This window comes from Microtus pennsylvanicus, chromosome 4, assembly GCF_037038515.1.
Source record: "Microtus pennsylvanicus isolate mMicPen1 chromosome 4, mMicPen1.hap1, whole genome shotgun sequence".
Taxonomy (NCBI): Eukaryota; Metazoa; Chordata; class Mammalia; order Rodentia; family Cricetidae; genus Microtus; species Microtus pennsylvanicus.
In genome coordinates, this window is record NC_134582.1 from 95,151,595 (window position 1) to 95,174,283 (window position 22,689).

The 22,689-nt window shown below is 40.4% G+C and overlaps 1 protein-coding gene across 4 annotated transcripts in view; it reads right to left on the reverse strand.

Annotated features, from left to right (window-relative positions):
* Nucleotides 1-22,689, reverse strand: part of Fars2 (phenylalanyl-tRNA synthetase 2, mitochondrial) — a 392,490-nt gene that overhangs the window by 155,893 nt on the left and 213,908 nt on the right. For all 4 annotated transcript variants that reach the window (XM_075969895.1, XM_075969897.1, XM_075969896.1 and 1 more), the window contains one exon: nt 5,474-5,634. In XM_075969895.1, the coding sequence (XP_075826010.1) occupies nt 5,474-5,634 (161 nt within the window). The remainder of the gene's footprint in view (nt 1-5,473; nt 5,635-22,689) is intronic.

Consider the following 22,689-nt stretch of genomic DNA (forward strand, 5'->3'; position numbering starts at 1 on the left):
CACCAGCAACTACAGGCAGGTAGTAAGAAATGCATAGTCTTAGTTCCTACATGGAAGCAATGAATTAGGATCTGTGTTTAACACGTTTCATGGGTGACTCATCTGTACATTAGAGTTTAAGAATCATTAATATATATGGTTCACTATGATTAATTAAGAATGGAAGTTAATAAACCTGATAGTTTATATATTTAGATATATGCCATATGCTTTGACTGTGAATAATCCATCTATGAATTTTAAGACAATTAAGCTTTAGAAATAGGACCCTGAAATCCTGACGGAGTAATATACTATGCTAAGGCTCATACTGAAATGGACCTATTTTCTCGTGTATACAGTGAGAGAATATCAGTATTTAATTCAAAGGGTTGTTGAGAAGGATAAGGCAGTGAAACCTTAAAAATGTCATAGAGCAAGGCCAAAGGGAGCATCACCCAGGTTTAGGAATAGTATAGTATGCAGTCAGGGAAGGCGACCTGCAAAGACTCCTCATCTGGCAGAAAAGGAAACAGTCACTATTGCTAAATAATCATAAGCTACTATGGACAGACATTAATTAATGGCATTTAAGCAAGCTGTGTAAATAAACACATGATGTATTAATATTCTATATTATATATAGGGCTAAATATTGAGCTCACAGTTGTAGATGGTCTTAAAATTTGTGAAGGATATATAAAAGCTATTTATTGTGCATTCAATTTAGGGCACTAACGTGCAAGTGTGACTTCAAGGGAATTGAGAGAAACATCCCACAAAGGCACATGCACTTAATGGATGCACACTGGGCCTGCAGCAGGAGGCAGAGAGCTCTTGTGCAGAGCAAGAGGACACTTGGATGACAAAGCAACCACATTGCTTATCCACTTATCTCAAGTATTATCCAGGTGGGCTGAAGAGAGCCACCATAGGCAACATCTTTGATCAAAATATGCATGCCGAGACCAAAACTTAAAATGACCTAACTCAAGTTTCCTACTTACTAGGTCTAAGAAATGGCTCTCAAGGTATTACAAGAGTCTCCTAGATAAGGCCTCAGGGTGCTCTAAATCAGACACTGCTCTAGCAGCCTGAGCACCCGCACATCTAGGAGCTGATTTACAAGACCACAGAGCCTGCAGAGGATACAGCTACTGAGGTCAGGAGAGCTTGGGGCAGAAGTTAGGGCCCAAGGGAAGATAAAGAAGACAATTCTGGGCCTCCACACAGCAGGGTTCTGGAGATTCCTAGCCAGAGAAGTCATAAGCTGTAAGATCACAGCCACAGAAGGCTCTCCTCAGCATCTCCACTCTCATCTGGGCGAGAGTGTTCTCTAGGAATACACACAGCTGCTTCTGTGAAGACACTCTGAGTCCCTCTTATGAAGAGAAACATGGCAACTCTATGAAAACAGTAAAAAAGTGCCAATAACAAAATTAGCAGAGTTGATGGCAAGCAACTTTATATGAAAAGGAGAGAATGGCAGGCAAAATATGCTCACTAAAGACATCTAGAACCCTGGAACTTGTGAATATGTCCCTAAGCCTTTACAGAGAAAAGGTCTGGACAGGTTGGGCATGGTGGTGCATACTTTGATTCTCATCACTTGGATGCCTTCCAAGAAGCACATTGATATCTGGGAGTTTGAGGACAGCCTGGTATACACAACAACTTCAAAGGAAGTCAGGGCAACACAATTAGACTAACTCTCAAACTAAACAAAACAAAACAAAAAAACAAAAACCAGGTAAGAGCTTTCTGAACTATGTTGCTAACACCATGGAATCACAGGAATCCTTCTAAGAAGGAGGCAAAAATTCAGAAGAAGTGATGAGATGCCAGGGGGTAAAGAGTCCATGTGATGTTAGGGCCTAGAGAGCTGGCAAAATCATAGGAACAGATTGTCCCCAGGAAATGCTCTAAGGAAGCACACCTACTGCTACCTTGACTTTGGACAGGCCAATTACTACATTAAGGAAAGGACACAATTTCATATTGCTTAAACCCCTGACTCTGTAGTCATGTGTCAAAGCAACAATAGAAACTGATACATACTTTGGTTTCTTGAAAAACAGTAATATTTATAACAAATACCTTAAAGTATAGAAGTGGTATTGGAATTAGTTACTGGATGAAGAAATTAAGAGGTCATGGTAGGGGCTTCTATGGGAAAGGTGGGGGTGAGTGGGTGGGGAGAACACAGTGCTAAAAATCAGGAAATAAGAATAATCTTAACAATAATCTTGAAACTTGGAGAGCAGAGTAGAGGGAGTACAGGGAGGGATAATTAACACCAAAGACCTTCTTGTGAAATACTAGACTAAGATGTGCTACATTGATTTATGCTGTGGAATATTTGTTTAATGATGCTAAGATGTTTTGCATTATTTTATGGTGCATTTGTTTAACTCTGTGAAGCTGTGTTACTTTGCCTACCTAAAACACCTGAATGGTCTACTAAAGAGTTGAACAGCAATAGCTAGACAGCACAGAGGTGGGGCTGCCAAGCAGAGAGAATAAGTAGGAGAAATCTAGGCCCAAAAGAAGAGAGAGGAACAAGAAACGGTGAAGAAGTGGATGCCAGGGGACAGCTACTCAGCCACACAGCCAGCTACAGAGTAAGAAGGAAAGAAAAATATGTAGAAGAAAGAAAAAAAATCCAGAGGCAAAACATAGTTAAAGAAAAACAGGATAATTTAAGCTAGAAAAGCTGGTTAGAAACAAGACATTCAGAAGATAAAATAAGTCTCTGTGTATTTATTTGGCAAATGGGTAGTGAGCCCCCAAAGAGTTTTTTGAAAGAAAGAAAGAAAGAAAGAAAGAAAGAAAGAAAGAAAGAAAGAAAGAAAGGAAAAACTACACCTTCTGAAATGTTTGCATGAGAAAACAGCTACTGTAGAAGACTTGGTCTTAATGAGGGTCTCTACTGCTGTTGACTAAGGTTTCTGTCCCACCCGGTACGGCAGTCATTCAGTCCCAAAGAAACACACAGAGGTCTACATTAATTATAAAACTAAGAAGCCTGAGCTAATGGGCTGACCAGTTTTATAATAACTGTAGACCTTTGTGTGTTTCTTTGGGGCTGAATGACTTCAGGACTGGGTGGACAGAAACCTTGGTCAACATACTGCTGTGATAAAACACCAAGACCTGCAGAATGATGGTGGTACAGCCTTTAATCCCAGAAGTCAGGAGCCAGAAGTAAGTGGATCTCTGTTAGTTTATGGCCAGTCTGGTCTACAGAATGAGGTCCAGGACAACCAGGGCTACACAGTAAAACCGTATCTTAAAAACAAACAAACAACCCCCCCCCACACACACACACAAAATAAAACAAAACAAAAAAACCCACCACCAAGACCTGAAATAACTTTGGGAAAGAAGGATTTATGTCATCTTACAACTCTCAGCGCATACTCCATCAATAAGGGGAAGTCAGAGCAAAATATCAAGGCAGCCTCCAGCAAAGAATGGATAAGGAAAATGTGGTACACTTGTACAATGGAGTACTACACAGTGCAAAAAATAATGACATCTTCAAATTTGCGGGCAAATGGATAGATATAGAAAACATCATATTGAGTGAGGTAACCCAGACCCAGAAAGACAAATGTAATCCATACTAGTCAAAAGTGGCTTTTAGACCTAAAGCAAAGAAAAACCAGCCTACAACTCACAAGTCCAGAGAACCTAGACAACAATAAGAACCCTAAGAGAGATACACATGGATCTAATGTACATGGGAAGTAGAAAAAGACAAGATTTCCCAAGTAATTTGGGAGCATGAGTATCATGGGAGAGGGCAGAAGGGAAGGGGTAAGGAAAGGAGGGAAGCAGAGAAAAATGTATAGCTCAATAAAAACAATAAAAAAAAAACCCTCAAGGCAGGAACCTGGAGGTAGGAACTGAAGCAGAAACCATGTAGGAATGATGTTAACTCATTTGCTCAACCTACATTCATATATACACCCTGGGACTACCTCGCCAACAATGGCACTGCCCACAGTGGATAGGCCGCTCTCATGAATCACTGATAATGATAATACCTTACAGACTTGCCCACAGGCTAATCATACGGAGGTATTATCTCAATTAGGATTCCTTTTTTCCCAGATATACTTAGGTTTGTATGAAGATGAAAAAAAATGAACCATATATATACACATATTATGTGTGTGTGTATATATAGACACACACATACACACACACATGATAGATAGATAGATAGATAGATAGATAGATAGATAGATAGATAGATAGAACAAGAGATGGGGAGAGAAAAAGAGAGGGAGAAAGATTAAATGGAGTTACTCTCTAACAGGACAACAATGTCCAAAGAATACACCATAGCTTAACAAATCAAAAGCCCAGTGTCAGGAATGGGTTACCTCTTTTGGAGTTGTTGGTCTGTAAGGTCCCACAGGCCATCACATATTACAGGCATTTGCCATTGCTCTTAGTCACCTTCCAAATCCTGTTGCTGAAGATACACTGAACTACAGAGCAATAGAATATGGAGAAATCAAGCTTAGACTGATCTAAAAACTTTATCCCTAATGAATGGCTTTCATAGTGCTAAGCAGTGTTATGCACACCACTGGATGAAGAAAATTATCAGTCTTACTGAGATATGAAAACTATGAGCTATAATAACAACTTGCCTGTTTAGATAAGCTCACGAATACTATAGTTCCATAAATGTCCTAGAAGCAACCAACAGTATTTGATTAGACTTAGGCCTGCTCTACAAGATGAAACCCATATTTTATACTGTTATAAGATTCAGATACCTGTGGCCAGACAGGACATAGGACCTAGAGATCAATTTACAATTTCTACAGTAAAAGGACATGATATTAAAATAACTCCCAATGACCTACCATTATGTCATTATACCTACATATTAATATACCTCTCAAGCCTCATCAGAGAAGCTTTTATTTTTTTTTTCAGTAGACGGTAACCTACAACTAGTCAAGGTGAAGAGAATAAAACAATAGAATGTTCAGATCCAAATGGGACATCTATAACACACACACTTCCAATATCAAAGAGACCACTGCCAAAGAAGGAGTGGAAAGATTGTAAAGCCATAGGCAGTGGATGACGACAGCAAACAGTGCCTTCTGGACAGCACAGCGCAACTGTGTCATTGAGCATGGATTGAACATATATGAGACCTCAAACCGTAGCTCCACAGTGACACACTTCCTCCAACAAGGCCATACTCCCTAATAGTGCCACTCCATATGGACCAAGCACTTAAACACAGGAGTCTATGGGGCCATATTTATCCAAACCACAACACCTTAAAGAAATGCCCACAGATTTGTTTCCATGATAACTTTAAAACCCATCAAGCTGACAGTCAAGATTGTCATCCTGAATTCTAAAATATAGTTAACAATTCTATAGTTTTCAATAAGAAGATCCTCCTCTATTTTGATGACAATTTTTATCAACATTATCCTAATTCTTATAGTCATCCTACCTGAAACTTGACCTTCTGATTGATGTCTGACACGTGGAACTGCTTCAGGAAGCGCTCGTCCTCACTCCAGAAGAGGCGGATGTCAGGGATGTCGTAGAGGATCATTGCCAGTCTTTCTAACCCGAGACCAAAAGCCCAGCCAATTTGATCTTGAGCACCAGCTGTGAAAAGGAACAAAGTAAAATGTGCATTTAAGAAAGCATCAAGTTCGCACAGATGCCTGGTGTGCTCTGATGAACACTGGCAATGACTCTTAGTGGCAGGGCTGAAGAGTGGACTCATCTAAGACAATGTTTAATCTTACATTTTCTTCATTTCCACACTTATATCCCCCTGGAAGCTCTCTGGATTCATACCAGCTGGGAGTGTCTTTAGCTTCTCAATAAAATTCAAAGGGGAAGCTTGTTCATCCACATGGTTCTCCTCCCATCTTCCCTTCCTCCTGCACCCTGTGTGTGTGTGTGTGTGTGTGTGTGTGTGTGTGTGTGTACATTTGAGTGCATTTGTGGGTAAAGGAGCAAGTGTTTGTGTTGGAGCCAGATGTCAGCAGCAGGTACCTTTCTTAGTCCCCTTTGTACTCTATTTTTAAAAGATTTTTTATTTTTAATTTATGTATATGGTTGTTTTGCCTCCATGTATGTCTGTGAACCACATGTATGTACATGCATATAGTGCTCACAAAGGCCAAAAGAGAGCATTGGAACCTCTGGAACTGTAACTCCAGGTGGTTGTGAGCTGCCAGATGGGTGCTAGGTGTGGAACCTGGACCTTCTGCAAGAATGAAGTGTTCTTAACCATTGCCAGCCTCTATATCATATTTTGGAGATAGGGTCTCTTAATGAACCCAAAATTCGCCAATTCAGTGAGACTTGTTAGCCAGCAAGTCCTGGAGATCCTTCTGTCTTCATCTTCCCAGCACTGGGATGACAGGCTGGCATTTACTGTCATGCCTGGCTTTTTATTTGGGTACTGGGGATGCAAAGTCAGGTCCTCATGCTAGCATAGCAAGTACTCTACGTGCCGAGTCATCGCCCCAGCTCTAAGACGAACCCCTGGCTCCTGCCTCTGAATTAGGATTTCCTGTAATCTGTGTTTGCTCTGATTCAAACATTAGTAGCCTATATGCAGACCACTTAAGAGAAAGGAAGATAAGATCTCTCCCTAATTAGCTAGCTATACAGAGATAAATCTTCAAAATGTGCCACTGCAGATGGCTGACAATTGAAAAACAGTATCAAGTCTTTACGAATTGTACACATGCCCCCGTCCTTAACCCATAAGTTATCTCCAATTGATAACCACTTGCAAGGGAGTCTCACTGGGGAAACAAACTATTCTTAAGAGTAGTCTGCATGTCAAACAGTAGACAGCACAGAAAATTAACTCCACAACACCTTTGTAGGTTCTCTGTCTCATAATGTCATATTGAGCCCTTTTCTTCATTAATTTTATCTTTATCTCTCTCCATCTCTCTCTCTAGTCATAAATGTCCACTGCATATATATTATGGCTTCCGGTATTGTATTTTTATGTTATTTGCAGGTGTATGAATGAGTGGGTCGCTGCATCTATGTTTTTGTGCCTTTTCTGGAACTCTTTTCCTTTTTGTTTGTTTTATCCTATTCTGATGTATTTGTTTTTGTTTTATCATTACATTATATTATAACATAATATATTGTAATCCTTAGAAACTGTTTGTTTTCTAATGAGAGACAAAAGGGGGTAGATTTGAATGAGAGGTGAGGTGGGGAGAACTGAGAGGAAGAGAGGGCGTGGAAACTGTAAGTAGGATATATTACATAAAAAATTCAATAAAACATCACCTTTTTAAAAATACCACTGTTAATGTTTTATAAGCTATCTCAGGAATGTGGAAAGAGCAAGCAAGCAGTTGGGAAATGTGTATTCAAAGGCAAAGTGTCCTGGTCAGATTCTGACACAGTCATGAATTCTAAGGCCGTAGTTCACATAGAGGACGCAGAGTAAGAGATTGTATAAAACACTATGTGGATGAAGGCACGGAAGAGCATCTATGAAGAGCTCACGAAAGAACGCCATTCCAACTGAACACCATGATGAACAGGGTCCCATGGTAGTCAAAAGTGGCTCCACCTCCACGCACATGTCCTAGAGAAAGCCCTTTGAGTGTGGTGAGAACCCATAAAGAATGAGATTTCATGCCTGTGATTAGCCTCTTTTATGTAAGATTCCATTCTTACAGATGAGAGAGAATGGACTTTGATGGCTATGAACAGCCATATGGCCTTTGGAAGACTTAAGGATCTGCAAGAAGAAATGAGGACCTCATTCCTATAACCCTGAGGAACAAATACTCTAATTCCTTCGTGTGCTGAGAAGTGAGCTTGGGAACTCCAGATGAGCTTCCTGCCAATGCCTGCTCTAACATGATTCTTCTCTTCATTGTTATGGCCAGAAGGTTTGGTTGATGGGTTGGAGAGATGTCTCAGTGATTAATAGCATGTATTGATCTTGCAGAGGACTACAGTTTGATTTCCAGCATCCACATCAAGCAACTCACAAAACTTGTAACTCCAACATAAGGGAATTTTACAACTCTAGCCTCCCCAGAAATCTGTAATCACCCCTCCCCCCACAGACATATTGTCTTTTCAAAAACTATAAAAGCTTGCTTATGTGTGACACTCAATCAGCATGGGAGATTTCAAGAAAGAACATGGTTTGCTGAGCTGTAACAAATTTCATCTTCAAAGCACCTTGTTTTGGTCCCACCTAGACTTATATCTGAAATACACTCAGCACTATACCATGGTTCGTTAAATTATTAAGACAATGCCAGGAAGGCCTGTTAAGGGATGCTGGTTACCAAACATAGTCTTCCACGGGAGGCTTCAGGGTATAAGTAGATCGCAGATCTAAGAAAATTCCCGAGTCCTATGAACAGAAAAGGCTTCCTCCAGAACAACTGGGGTGTTTTTAACTTTGAGGATGCTATGCATTACATAATTGGTCATAATACTTCACTTTTTATTTTAGCCCTGTGGAAACTTAGAGCAAAACATGTACATCCACTCAACAATTGAAGAAAAAAACACCCATGATTTAAGTCTATGTGACTCCTATCCAAGGTTTATTTCCATATCCTGATTTCCATATTGTTCTGATTATTTCAACTACTTATTCTACCCTCTTCTATGTATTTTATAAGGTGCTTCAAATTGTTTGTGAAAGAGAGCAAGCCATAAATAAACAACACTGGAAACCATTGTCAGCTGAAGTGGGGACCATCTTTCGGCTCTTCAGTATAGCTGGCTGTAATGAACTGACAGGTGTTCAAGTTTAGACAGAGCTTACAGTAGCATTTCCTCTTCATTCTAGAACCACAGACTACAGGAAGACAGAGTCTCCAGGCGGGCATCCTTACCAATAGAACCCTGTGATGAGAGGCACCCAGGCATTCTAATGAATGCCATTCTGCAATGATTGACTATCCTATGAAAGAAAGAAGGCCAGTCATGGCATGAGAGGAAGAGAGTGTGAGAGTCCAGAGAAGGGAAAGTTATGGGAAGAGAGGAAGAGTAGGAGGTAGGCAGTGGAAGAAAAGACAGCAAGATATGATCACTGTGAAAGTAGAGTAACAAAACTGATCCTATGATTTTAGATGATTCTAATCCGTGGGTGTGCTTATGAGACGGCTGGCCCTTCAGGCCCTTGCCTCTACAGCTACCGAGAAGGGACTGAAATATTAATCAGTGTCTCAGATTTCCATCTGAGATTGCAACATGAAAACAAAGATTATAAAACTAAAGATAAAATTTAAAGTAAATATAATTCCAAGGTGAGGGAGGCTAGAAAAAGCACACAGGCCGATACCACCACTGAACAGGGGGAGATTGCGATTCTCTTTCCTCAGACGCTGAGAGGGTCTTTCCTCTTTCATCTACAATTTTCTGTCAATGGCCTATTTAACCCCTGAGAGACAGGATAAAATCTTCACTAGAGATATAATTTAAGTCTAAGGAATTGGCTCAGTAGGGCATGTGCTGATTTTGCAGAGGCTCTGAATTCGGGTCTCAGTGCCCACACGCAACCATTACACCATCTGTAACTATACCTCCAAGAGATCCAGTGCCCTCTTCTGCATCATGGGCACCTTTACTCACATGCACCTGGCAGCCACACAAATAAAAACAAATCTTTCAAAAGCTGTAATTACTAAAGCTTTCATGGTCTCCTTTCATAGTTTTGCATTCTAAACCCTTGCCATGCTAACAAATAGCAGTATGCATTCTTGGTTCTTATTAAAAAAAAAGTAAAGGAATTCCCAGAAGAAAATTTCTTCAGCAGTTATAACATGAGGGGAAAATTCATTAAAACTAGAGATAATAGAGTTTTAAAGTAAAGTAAAATTTCAGAGGGGCATGCTAGGAAATAAAAAAAAAAAACAGGCCAATATCCCTTATGAACATAGATGCATAAATCCTCAACAAATTACTAGCAAACCAAATTCAGCAGCATATTAAAAGGATTATACACTATGATCAAATGGGATTTGTGCAGGAATGCATGCAAGGGTAAATGCAAAACATAAGACCCAATGAAAGTAATACAGCAAGCTAGTTGAAAAAAGGCAAAAAACACATCATTATCATAATTAATACTGAAAAAGCATTTGATAAAATGCAGCATTCTTTCATGATTAAATAAATTTTCAATAATTAGAACACAATGGAATTCCTCTCCATGAAAAAGACTGTGTATGAATAACTCATAGCTAACATCAAAATTGAGTGGTGAAGAACTGACAAGCGTGTTTGGTAACCCCCACTACTATTCACACACAAAATTAGGCAAGAACAAGAGATAAAAGATACCCATTTAAAAATTACAAAATATAATTATTTCTATTTATAGATGATACATTTTTTATGTAGAAAACTTTAATGAGTATATGAAAAACATGAATTTACAAATTCAGAGAAGTTGAGTAATACATAACCAAAATTACAAAAATAATATATAATCAAATTGTTAAAATTAATTATATATCCATACATCAATAATGAACAATTTGATTAAAAAAAACTTAATTTACAAGAGCATCAGAAAGAACAAAGTAGTTAGAGCTTGGCAAAAAAAAAAAAAAAAAAAAAAACCTGCCTCTAAGCCATCTTGTCTGCCCCCACCTGACACTTTATTCAAAACCTAAAATAGGTTGGAAATCTAAATTTAAGGCTTAAAAGTTTAAAACTCTTCAAAAACTTGGGGGGGGAAAAATCTCCCTCCACCTCCAAAAGCACAGGCAACCAAAGAAAGAAGCTGAGTTTCATCAACATTTAGTTTTTTTTTTTTTTGTACATCAATATACTTCAGGAGTGTGAAACCATACCCTACAGAATGGTAGGAAAGATCTGTCACGTGTCTGATGAAGATTGACTGTTAAAAGGTGAGAATGGAATTTCCAGTGCAACCACAGACAGCCCTACTTAAAAGGGGGCAAATATTTGCACAATTTCCCCAATACACAAGTGGCCAACATAGTAAAATGCTTAAACATCATTAGTAATTAGGAAGTTCAAATTAAAACTACAATGAGAAACTACTTCACACATTTAACAATAAAAACAAAAAGCAGGTTTGGTGACTCCTAAGAAGTCACTGAATTAGGTTTGGAATGCAGCAGCTCACATGTACAGCATTCATCTAGCACGTACAATGCCTGGGGTTGATTCTTAAAACAGAAAAATCTTATAGGTTCATAATATGTCACAGTAATGCATTCAGTCTCCTTCTCTTCATTCTCTCTTCCTTCCCCTACTCAACCAATTGCATACTGGTGTTCAGTGCTATTGATCCAAGTCAAATGGTGGCAATAACTAATATGCATTTCAATAGATGAAGTGTTGATAGAGGTTTCTGTCCTGCCTGGTCTTACAGCCAAACAGTCCCAAAGAAACACACAGAGATCTACATTAATCATAAACTGGCTGGACTATTAGCTCAGGCTTCTTATTAACTTTCTTTCTTCCTTTTTTTTTTTTTTTTTTTTTTTTTGCTTTTTCGAGACAGGGTTTTGCTGTAGTTTTAGAGCCCATCCTGGAACTTGCTCTTGTAGACCAGGCTGGCCTCGAACTCACAGATCCACCTGCCTCTGCCTCCCGAGTGCTGGGATTAAAGGCATGTGTCATGACCACCTGGCTTACTCTTTCTTACATCTTAAATTAGCCCATAATTCTTATCTGTGTTAGCAGCCACATAATCAGCAAGGCATTCTCATCTTGCTTTCTCTATGGGCTGGGAGACTACAGACTCACAGTTTCCTCTTCCCAGAATTTTCCTGTTCTTGTTACCCCGCCTATACTTCCTGCCTGGCTACTGGCCAATCAGTGTTTCATTAATACAAGACCATTGTCACACAGCAATGAAGGGTTGAGCAAAATGCATGATTTACATATAACTGAATATGATTGGGTGGAAAAATAATGACGTTCTAATAGATTGCACAGCAATGTGACTTCTGTAAGTAGTATGCTACACAAAGAAGCCAAGCACAAAATGCATGGTCTCTAGAAGAGACAAACTCATGAAGACAGCAAGCTGATTAGTAGTTCCCAGGGTGGGAAGGATGACTGGGGAGTTCTTGTTTAATGGGTACAAAGCTGCTGATGGAGGAAGGGAAACTATTTTGAAACCAGTGGTGAACTGTACAGTTCAGACAAGCTAACAAGGCAAGCCTTATATATTCACTAGACATGAAGTATTTTATAACTAAGTAAAAAACAATTTGAAAAAGTTTAACAACTCTGAAGTTTTGTAGTTCACTTTAAAGGACTTAACTTGCACTGAATCTAAGTAAATGCTCAATGAAATACAAATTATAGCAGAAGGAATAATTTTAACATTTAACAACAAAATTAAAGATAAATCTGTCAAGTGTTCTTTGCTATGGTCTCTGGTCTCCATGACCTTGGAAAGACACAGGTACAGCCAACTTTGATGCTGTTGATGTGACATGGTACCTACTCTGTGGTCTTCTTCCATCTGTGGACGTCTCTGTTTGGATGTCCTCTTCTCGGGGATCCCCCCCAATACACATGACAAACAAGAACAAACATGTCCCCCAACACATATGCTAACCTCTGCTGCAGTCTGCTTCTTCACAAAATACTACCTCATCCTATCCCTCCCATCCCTCCCATCCCTCCTACTGTCCCAAGTCTTTATTTGTCACCAGACTTCTAAGACACCTTGGACAGCATCTTGGCCTTCTAATCACTGACACAGCTCCAGGAGCTTCCTAGATATTTGGCATAAAACTAGTGCTCAGTAAGAATCTGCAAAGAAAGCAGAATGCCAGGAAGGAAAGACATCTCAAAACCTTTCCATTCTCACTTTATTTGCTTCATGGAAACTAATAATCTTACAGAGAATTTCATATTTAACAACAAGCTTTCAGTTAATTTTTTTGTTTGCAAGAGATTTTATCGATCATATATGTATACATTGAGGTAACATTTTAACAGAAGTGACTTAACTTTTCTTTCTTTTTTTTTTTAATATAAAGGCAAAGGTTCTTATTGACCAGGCTTGTCTCAAACTCACTATAAAGCAAGGAGTGTTTCTAAATTCCTGGCCTTCCTGTACAGGTATGAGCTGCTATGCCGGGTTTACTGTTAAAGGGCAGGCCATACTGCCGACTCCCAGCAGCTGGAGCCACACAGGTGACCTCAGAGATGGCACTCCAGAGGAGATGTCACCCAGAGGAGAAGGCAACATGCAGAAGTACATGTGTTCCTCATTTTCCCCTCCCCATGGCTGACTAGGCAGACTCTGTGTGTGGGCATGAGCACAAGTTTCCCTTCTGGTTGACTCTCTTCCCCAACAACAGGGTTGTGGTAAGGTAACAGCCCTATCTGCCGCTATTAATTGATCACTCTTTTTCACAAGGCCAAGGGCTAAAAGAAAGATTTAAATTGCTACCTATTAAAAAGTGTTTTTGCACTATATTAAGTATATATACCCTTTTTTGTCAAAAGTGTTTAAAATATGGGAAATCTTCAACTTCTGGTAACATGTACCCTAGATAGCTGCCACACAAAACACTGAATAACCTATCAATTACTATGCATCCCTCATGGAATGCCATCAATTCCAGGACATTTCACCCATACTGTATGTCTTGATTTTATTCAATGAAGCCATGGAAACAGACAGATTGGTACCTAGGCTTTATCAATGCTGGAATTCAAAGCTATGGACAGCTCAAGTACATATCCGGTGACTAGTTCCCTAGATTCATGTTGAAACAGTAACTTAGAGGGGTTGCCTTAGGCCTTTCCAAACACCTGAGCACTGCATTCCACCTATGAGCCTTCTATTTCAGAAGTGCTTGTTTCCAGATTGACTTTGTCATAGGCCATGAAAGCTAGCAAAACCCCTTACATCAGATGTACCAGGAGGCATCTATGTGGGGTCTGACTATTCCAAAAATGGCCTTTATGCTAGATCTGACCTGCATATGCACACAGAACTGATCCTGAGTCAGCTAACAGCACTAGTGCTTAGAAGTGGCCCTGGATGAAAGCTTTTGCCTCCCTGCATCATTACTTACAATGACCCTCATAGGAAAAGCAAGCAGTACATTGCCCAGAGAGACACTATGCACACAGAGGCAGGACTAGAGAGGCCTATGTAGCGACATCCATTCTTATTTCTCCTCTTCCTACCTACGATGTGGTCCTTGGCCTCCTTTTAGCTTCACTTCCTCAGCTTTTTCCTCAGGGACAGGCCACTGGATGATGACTTTTCCAGCTGAGCCCCAAGATCAATCTCCTGTCTGAAAAATTTCTCTAGCTGTATATATCCTTGACCCCACACACTTCTGTCATTAAGTCCCTCACATGATCCAAAGGCAGAATTTTGGAGCAGACTGTGAACTGGCCATGAAAAGAGTTCTCCTTAGCACACTCTGCACTGTGCACCACTCCCAGTACACAGATACCTGCATCTGCCTCATGGAACTCACTTTGGTCCAGGCCCTTTCTTTATGGGTACAGGATTTGGTTTTATGTACCTAAGAGAAACAGAAGTTTCTGGAGCATTTGCAAATCAATAGTACATGACATGATTGCCAGAGGGACTCCCCTCTACAGGCATCCTCAATTTCCCTGAGAGACTTGAAAGACAGGAATTTTCACCCTTTTGATCCTTTAGACTTTAATCCAGGTGTTGTATGGGTAGCCTTCCCAGCTGCTAGCACGCTCTGTGCAATTTGAATAGTGATGTACCAACCCCCAAGGGCCTGATTCCTCTTCAAATACCTGCTCAAGGAAAAGGCATGGATGGTGAATGGGCAGATAGAAAGAGAAATCTGCTATGGCACTCATTGGCTAGAGTTTCACCTCTGGTAAAGGACCCTTTAGAACTCTCCTCCTAACACATTAGCTACTGTCACTAGAGAATACAATGACTAGAATGTACCAGCCAGCAAATCAGGAGGCAACAAGCTGGTGGTTGAATGCTAGTGTACTAAGAAGGAGCAGGTAAGTGCAGAGCCTGATCCCTACAAAAGAGCCTTGAATCTTCACATTACATCTGTCTTTGAAATGAATAATGACAAGCTATGTGACTTACTCCACCATTAGCTATGGTTTTGCTTCTTGCTGAAAGATGTATAAAACCTTAGATGATGAGCAATAGGGAGAGAAATATAGAAAGCTATTTGGATGACAAGTCTTGATGGAGATAAAGGGCAATTTCAATGAACAGACTTCTTTCTGGTTACTTTCCCTAAGGACAGCAAATATCAGCTTCCAGCTTTCATCTGTTCTCAGACTGACTTCTTCAAAGTCAAAGTACCATTCCCTGGTAGATGTGCAGAGCCAAAGTTCAGGTCTCAATGACACCAGAGATGGAGCTGTGAGTATTAATAATATTATGAACATTCATTGTAAATAGAAATGAAAGTAGATTAGGAAGCATTTAGGAATTCTGGAGAGAGAGAGAGAGAGAGAGAGAGAGAGAGAGAGAGAGAGAGAGAGAGAGAAGAAACTAGTCAAAGAAAATTATAAAGATTCCTCACAAAGGTATTATGGATATTAAATTAATAAATATACTATCGGCTACTCCTTATAGAGAGAGAAGAGACTTGAATCAAACAGTGTCAGGGACACCTCAAGAGGGTAACTTGGTGCTTTACTCTAGCTGTTTTCTTCAATATGCCCCACAGGAATAATGAAGACTTTTTTCCCTATGGAGTGAAGTGGTATTATCATCTCACTCAGGAAAGATATTAACACTGTCATGCCTAGGAACAAACTTCTGATGTGGGATACTCTTCTGTATACTGTGAATATGTTTTACTACCATTGGTTAATAAAGAAGCGGCTTTGGCCTATGGCAGGGCAGAATATAGGTAGGCAGGAAAGCCAGACTGAGACAGGGAAATAGAAGGCAGGGTCAGGGAAAGGCAAGCAGCTGCCTAAGAAGCAAGATATGAGGTAACAAGCCACAAGTCTTGTGGTAAAATATAAACTAATAGAAATGGATTTAATTAAGATGTAAGAGCTAGTTAATAATAAGCATGAGCTAATAGGCCAAACAGTTTTTAATTTATATTAAGTCTCTGAGTGGTGATTTTAAAAGTAGCTGCTGGACCAGGTAGGACAAGAAACCTCCAGTTACAATAAAGGACCCTTTCTCTTTTATCTTCCTGTTGTGTTCTCACAAATGGTTGCCATGAGTATTGCTGTAATTATCTGGTGCTGTACAGAGAAAGAATGCTTTCCTAATACTCCTTACTTCTTAAGGCTACCCCCCTGAGCTAGCTGGCTAGGTCACTGAGTTTTAAAGGGCCAAAGAAACATAGCTGCCTGGCTTCTCTAAGTCTAAAGTGGAAATGTCTCTAAGGAGAGCTGGCACTGGAGTTAGTTGGCCAATAGTTAGTAAGTGCCAGATCTAGGATGAGAATCCAGGAGCACAGATCTTGAGAGCTCAGGCCACTAAGGAATATATGCTTTCAAAGCAAAGAGGTGAGAGCCATAAATCCTGTGTGTGCTAAAAATGAGGTTTTTTGGGACTACAGAGGAAGAAGGAGTTACTTTAAGATGGGCTTAAAAGTATGTTTGGAAAAGTATATCAGAAAAGCTCTTAAGTGACTGCAGGTTGTTGGGGGCGAGATTACCAACCAGATGCAAAAATAAGGCAGCAACATAGCACTGGCCACGCTGAACAAACTGGACGGAGCGCAGTGCAGGAAAATTCACAGCTTAAAAAACATGAGAATGTCACACATCATGCTTCTCTCAGGGTTTATCAAGAATTAAAAGCTAAATACAGTGGTATTCGAGTCACCGAACAGGAGTTTGTATGCTCTTAATGCCTCCCTCAAACTATCCCAAAATATTTTCTTACATTTTAGCCTATTTCCTTCAAATTTCGGTGTAAAATTCTTTAAAATAACATGTTGCAAACAAGTTATCTTACTGTAAAATTCAGCCTCCTCACAGCTTAAAAGCTTTGTTTAACTATCTTATACTTTAATACTAAAAATATTTTGCATTTTAAAGAAAGAAACTGTGATTTATTTGCTGTTCATTTGTTTGTGGCCAGGGTCTCACTAAGTAGTCCAAACTTGCACCGATCTCTCGCCTCCTGCCTCCCCCACTGAATGATGGGATTACAGGACTGTGCTACTACAGGACTTGAAATGAAGGGTTGCTTTTTGTTATTATATAGCCAAAGATGACCCCCGAACTTCTGAAACTTCTGTTTCTAGCTTCCCAGGGCTAGTATTATTGGTATGGGCCACCATGCCTGCTTTTATGTGGTTCTAAGAATCAAATCTTCAAGAGCACTAGGCAAGCAGTGTACCAAGCAAACTAGAACTCTAGCCCATTTGTCTGTTTTGAGATAGCTCAGGCTATCCTGGAACTATGTAATACAAGTTCATCTCTGATTCCCAGCAATCATCCTGCCTCAGCCCCTCAAGTGTTATTATTCCAGGCATGAACCACCACAAGAGAGGCAGTTTTCACATTATTACTTACTCTGTTTTGTTTTTAAATTGCTTAAACTGCATACAAATATTTAAGTAATAATATATACTCTTCCAAATTTGCTGGTGATCCTGAAAGAAACTGAGTAATACTTAAAAGTACACTAAGGTGATCATTAAATTTCACGCCCAATTAAATGTGGAATCATTATATGCTGCTTCTCACAAGGTAAGTCACAGCCATAAAATGTGCTTGAGAAAATGCTCCAAAAATGCTGCACACACTTGCCAGGGCTGGAAAATGCTTGCACTCACACTAGATTTCTTTATTAACAAGAGTTATCAAAAAAAGTCCACAAGCAGAAAACAAGGCAGAAATCAGGTAGTTCCCTATATTATAAAGTCTTTCTTTTTTTTTTTTTTTTTTTTTTTTTTTTTTTGTTTTTTTTTTTTTTTTTTTTTTTAAACATTTTTTATTGATAAAAGAAGAATAAAGAAAAAAAAAAAAACAAATTTCCACCTCCTCCCAGCCTCCCCTTTCCCTCCCCCTCCTCCCACTCTTCTCCCTCTCCTCCCACTCTTCTCCCCCTCCTCCCACCCCTCTCCCCTTCCCCCCACTCCTCTCCCCCTCTCTCTCCAGTCCAAAGAGCAGTCAGGGTTCCCTGCCCTGTGGTAAGTCCTAGGTCCTCCCCCCTCCGTCCATATCTAGGAAGGTGAACATCCAAACTGGCTAGGCTCCCACCAAGCCAGCAGATTGCGTCGGATCAAAACTGCGTGCCATTGTCCTTGGCGTCTCATCAGCCCTCATTGTTCGACATGATCAGAGAGTTCAGTTTTATCCCATGCTTTTTTTGGTAATAGTCCAGCTGGCCTTGGTGAGCTCCCAGTAGATCAGCTCCACTGTCTCAGTGGGTGGGTGCACCCCTCGTGGTCCCGACTTCTTTGCTGATGTTCTCCCTCCTTCTGCTCCTCATTGGGACCTTGGGAGCTAAAGTCTTTCAAGACAACCGAGCAGAAAAGGAAGGAGGTTCAGGAAATCCCCTGGGCACAAATTATCAGGACACTTTGATTCCAAGAGCCTTGTCTTGGGCATCAGGGTGAATATAATTTTTCTACAGAGACAATAGCCACTTATTGCTCTGCTGGTACTTAGTCACCTGACCCAGCTCTTCCTTTCCTGAGCAAAAAAGAAAAGCCCAGGAACTGCCAGGTATAAAATACAATGCAATGGCCTAAATAGAAAATATATACACTTAAGTTAGCATTTATTCACCAGTCCACTTAATGTGTGTGCATCAACACCCACACACCCACATACATGCATGGTATACACACATATGTAAGACATATACACATCATGTACATATTAAGAAGAATGCCCTATACCTTTACAGGTGTGGAAGACATGAAACGTAACAATGTCCCTTTCAAGCATGTTAGCCCATAGCTGGAATCCCTAAAGTATCAAACCAGATGTCTCATGTCTTTATCTATGAAAAGCAATGACCGTTGTTTTCATCTCTCCAGTAGACAAACAGCTTTCCAAAATAAAAGTTAACAGTGCTCGATTTCGTGTGACACTGTTGTAATCTTTTTCAGCCAGGAAAGGAACTTAATTTAGAGTAAGTAATGCCACTGCCACTTAAGTCTATGAATGATGAAAGGAATGTCAACTGTTCTAATTCCACAATTCCCAAGCAGTGACAATTAATGAAACACTCTTTACTAGTGGGAGTTGTTTTAAGCAGCAGATAAAGGAGTCACTGAGCACTGAGCCTTTTAAGATTTATTCTCATAACCAAATTGCATATCTCTTCATCATTATCCAAAGTATAATTAAAAGATGACATTTAAAAACAAACCTTAAAAAAAAATCAAACTGCATCCCACTCCCAACGGAAAAGTAAGTAAGAAACAAGGCTTGTCTTCCAGGAGCGCTGGGAGGAACTGCACAGCCCATCTTGAGCTCAGTCTCCCTATGTGCTGCAGCTGTCACCCCGGGCATCAATCTCACTTGTCAATACAGCAAGTGCTGGACCGTATCACCGAATGCTATTGGACAGATAGTAATTGTGCTGTTTCACTGCTGCCGTTGACCTTTCGCAACAGAAAACCAATCAATAGGAGGAGCTGAGGAAAACTGCTTCCTCCCTGGGTTTGCTCCAGAACTTGGAAATTTACAAAGTTACATATTTGTTAGACCATCTGCTTCATAATCATCTACACCAAGAGAAAAGGTGTCCTTTCATGTTAGCCCAAACACAAAATCCAGAGACCTCTATAATTTCTTGACTGGAGTCATGCTAATTATCAAAAGACAACATTTCTGAGCCAACGCTGAACAGTTTGGCACTATCTGTCCCATATATGGAAAGGACAACTGTGTGAATGTGCCTTGTTTGCCGTCTTTCCTCTCTGGCTTTAGCTCTGCTCACCAACACTAAGCCACTTTCCTTTGTAGTTGGCATCACCAGAGAGCACATCCTCATAAGGTACACAGGATTAGGGTCTGGAGGGAGGATCATGACCAATATCATCGTGAGGTTTTCAATGACTTAGCCCCCACCGTTGTATGCAATATTTTATAACATCTTGGAACACAGGGAACTTGACTAGAATAATAGCAGTAAACGTTTTTCTATTAACTGTTGTGATGTTTTTCTCTTTTAGCTTTTTGAGGGGCCCACCACCCGGCTCTCAAATAATACACCGAGGCGTATTCTTATCTATAAACAACCAGCCTTAGCTTGGCTAATGTCCTGTCAGCTTTTCTTAACTTAAATTATCCTGATTACCTCTGGGTTTTTTCCTTTTCTTACTTCTGCAAATCTTACTTTCACTATTACTTCGTGGCTGGGTGGTTGGTCCCTAGCATCCACCTCTCCATGTTCTCTTGATCCCCCTTTTCCTCGTTTTTCCTTCTATTTATACTCTCTGCCTGCCAGCCCTGACTATTCTTGTTTCTGACTCGCTATTGGCCACTCAGCTCTTTTTTAGACCATCAAGTATTTTAGACAGGCAAAGAATCACAACTTCACAGAGTCAAATAAATGCGGCATAAACAAAAGCCACATTCCTCACAATAATATTCCCCAACAATTAACATTACACATATATTAACCAATATTTTTAGTTAAAAAAAATAAGAAAAAGTCAACTAATCCCAAGAAGGCCAACCCATTCTATGAACCAAGGGCCTCAGGTAATTGACCGATCTCCTTCAATTAGTACATAATCAAGTGAGACACACCATGGCATGATACTGTACAATAAGGGATGAAAGCTGGTAAGACACACCAGACCCCATGACTCTCCATCCTTAATCATATCCTATATGATTCCCTTTTTGTGTCAATATGGAATAATACAATTACAGAAACAGAGAGATCCGTAATGGTCAGGATTAGGCAGAGCAGCTTGGGAGAGCAGCTTGGGAGAAGGGCGATCATGGTAATGAAAGGTAATAAGGAGGATCCTGGTGGTGACAGAATGGCTTCACATTTTGACTTTAGAAAAACATTAGAGGGGCTGGAGAGATGGCTCAGCAGTTAAGAGCACTGACTGCTCTTCTAGAAGAATTGGCTCAAATACCAGCACCTGTAATTCCAGTTTCAGGGTATCTGATACCCTCATACATACAATGCAGACAAACACCAATGCACATAAAATAAAACAGAAAATCATTAGAATTAAATACCCACATAAATGACATCAAGCAAAAGTTGAGGATCTTTGGTAGATTAAGGATTTGTATCACTATTAACTTGGCAGCTTACTTTCCAATAAATACCATAGGGAAATTGGAGAAATTTCTTGCACCTGTTCTTACAACGCACATGCATCTACAATCTCCACCCCACAGCAAGTGTAAAATTTCCACGCCCATGAAGAATCTTACCTATCATACCCTTCACAGTCTAGTGAAAGCGTTCTAGTAAGGGGCCTGTGGTTGTCACTCTCCCCTGAACACAGGGAATTCATCTGAAGAGGTTATGAGTCACCATTCAATTACTTCCTTCCCTTCTCATTTTCTTTTTCCTTTTTTCTTTTTTCCTGTCCTTCCCTCCTCCCTTCCTTCCTTCCTCCCTCCCTCCCTTCCTTCCTAAAACAGGGCCTCACTGTGTAGCCTTGACTGTCCTGGCACTTGTTTTTTAGACCAGGTTGGTGTCAAACTGACAGAGATCCACCTGTCTCTGCCTCCCAAGTGATAGGATTAAAGATGCTCACCACGAGGCATGGCTACTTCTCTTCCTTTTTACAGGCCCCCCTTCCCATGACACATTACTCAGATCAATCCCAACTACTCTATCCTCCTTTCAAACCAAAATCAATTACTAATGCATATATATGCTTAAGAGAAAGGGTCTAACTATATAGCCCTGGTTGACCTAGCCTTCACTCTGTGACCAGGCTGGCCTCAAATTTTCAGAGATTTGTCTCTGCCTTGTGTGTGCTGAGAGTAAGGGAGTGTGCCATCATACCTACCTAGTACTGATGGATAGTGTTGCCCGGGTTCCTGAAGGGAAACAATGCCATGCCTTTTCCCGCACTGTAAACTCTGGTTCCTAGCAGCCTGAGTTCTTACCTTTCCTGGAAATTTGTGGGCTCTCAAAGCTAGTCTGAGAAGAGGAAAACTTCTCAGTACAAGTGGACAGGTGAATTCTCTAGGGGGTAGGGCAGTTCTACTTGCTTGGAAGAAGGCAGAGTCTGTGCACAGGTAAAGCGGTGGGTAAACATAGGCCATGAGCCAGCACCCTTCATCTTCCAGAAGCTCCCCAGCAGAGCACATCAAGGGAAGGACGAATTCCAACGCTGCTCTGCTCCACAAAGGCACATTTAGCAGCCACTTCCTGCTCAGCTTCTTAAACACGACAGCACCTGCTCTCGAGGGGTGCAAGGACATAAGGGCCATGGCAGAAAGCTGCTCCCACTTGGGCAGGGAAAAGTGGGTTCTAGTAAGTCACTGGCTTTTGCCATCCTCTCAGCACTAGTTTAATTACTGCTGCTAGTATACTTAAAGAGTAGATTAGCTAAAAACACTGACCTTGGAGGCAGACGAATTCCAGCTATATCACTTACTAACAGGTAACCTAGACAACCTATGAAATCACTCTCTGAGTCAATGTTCCCATTTGGAAATTGAAGGTGACTGAAAAGTTTTTAAAGGGAAAAAAGGCTCAGGACAGAAGTTCCAAGGAGGAAGACCCTCATGTTATTTATCATGAAGCAGTCTGGGAAGCTA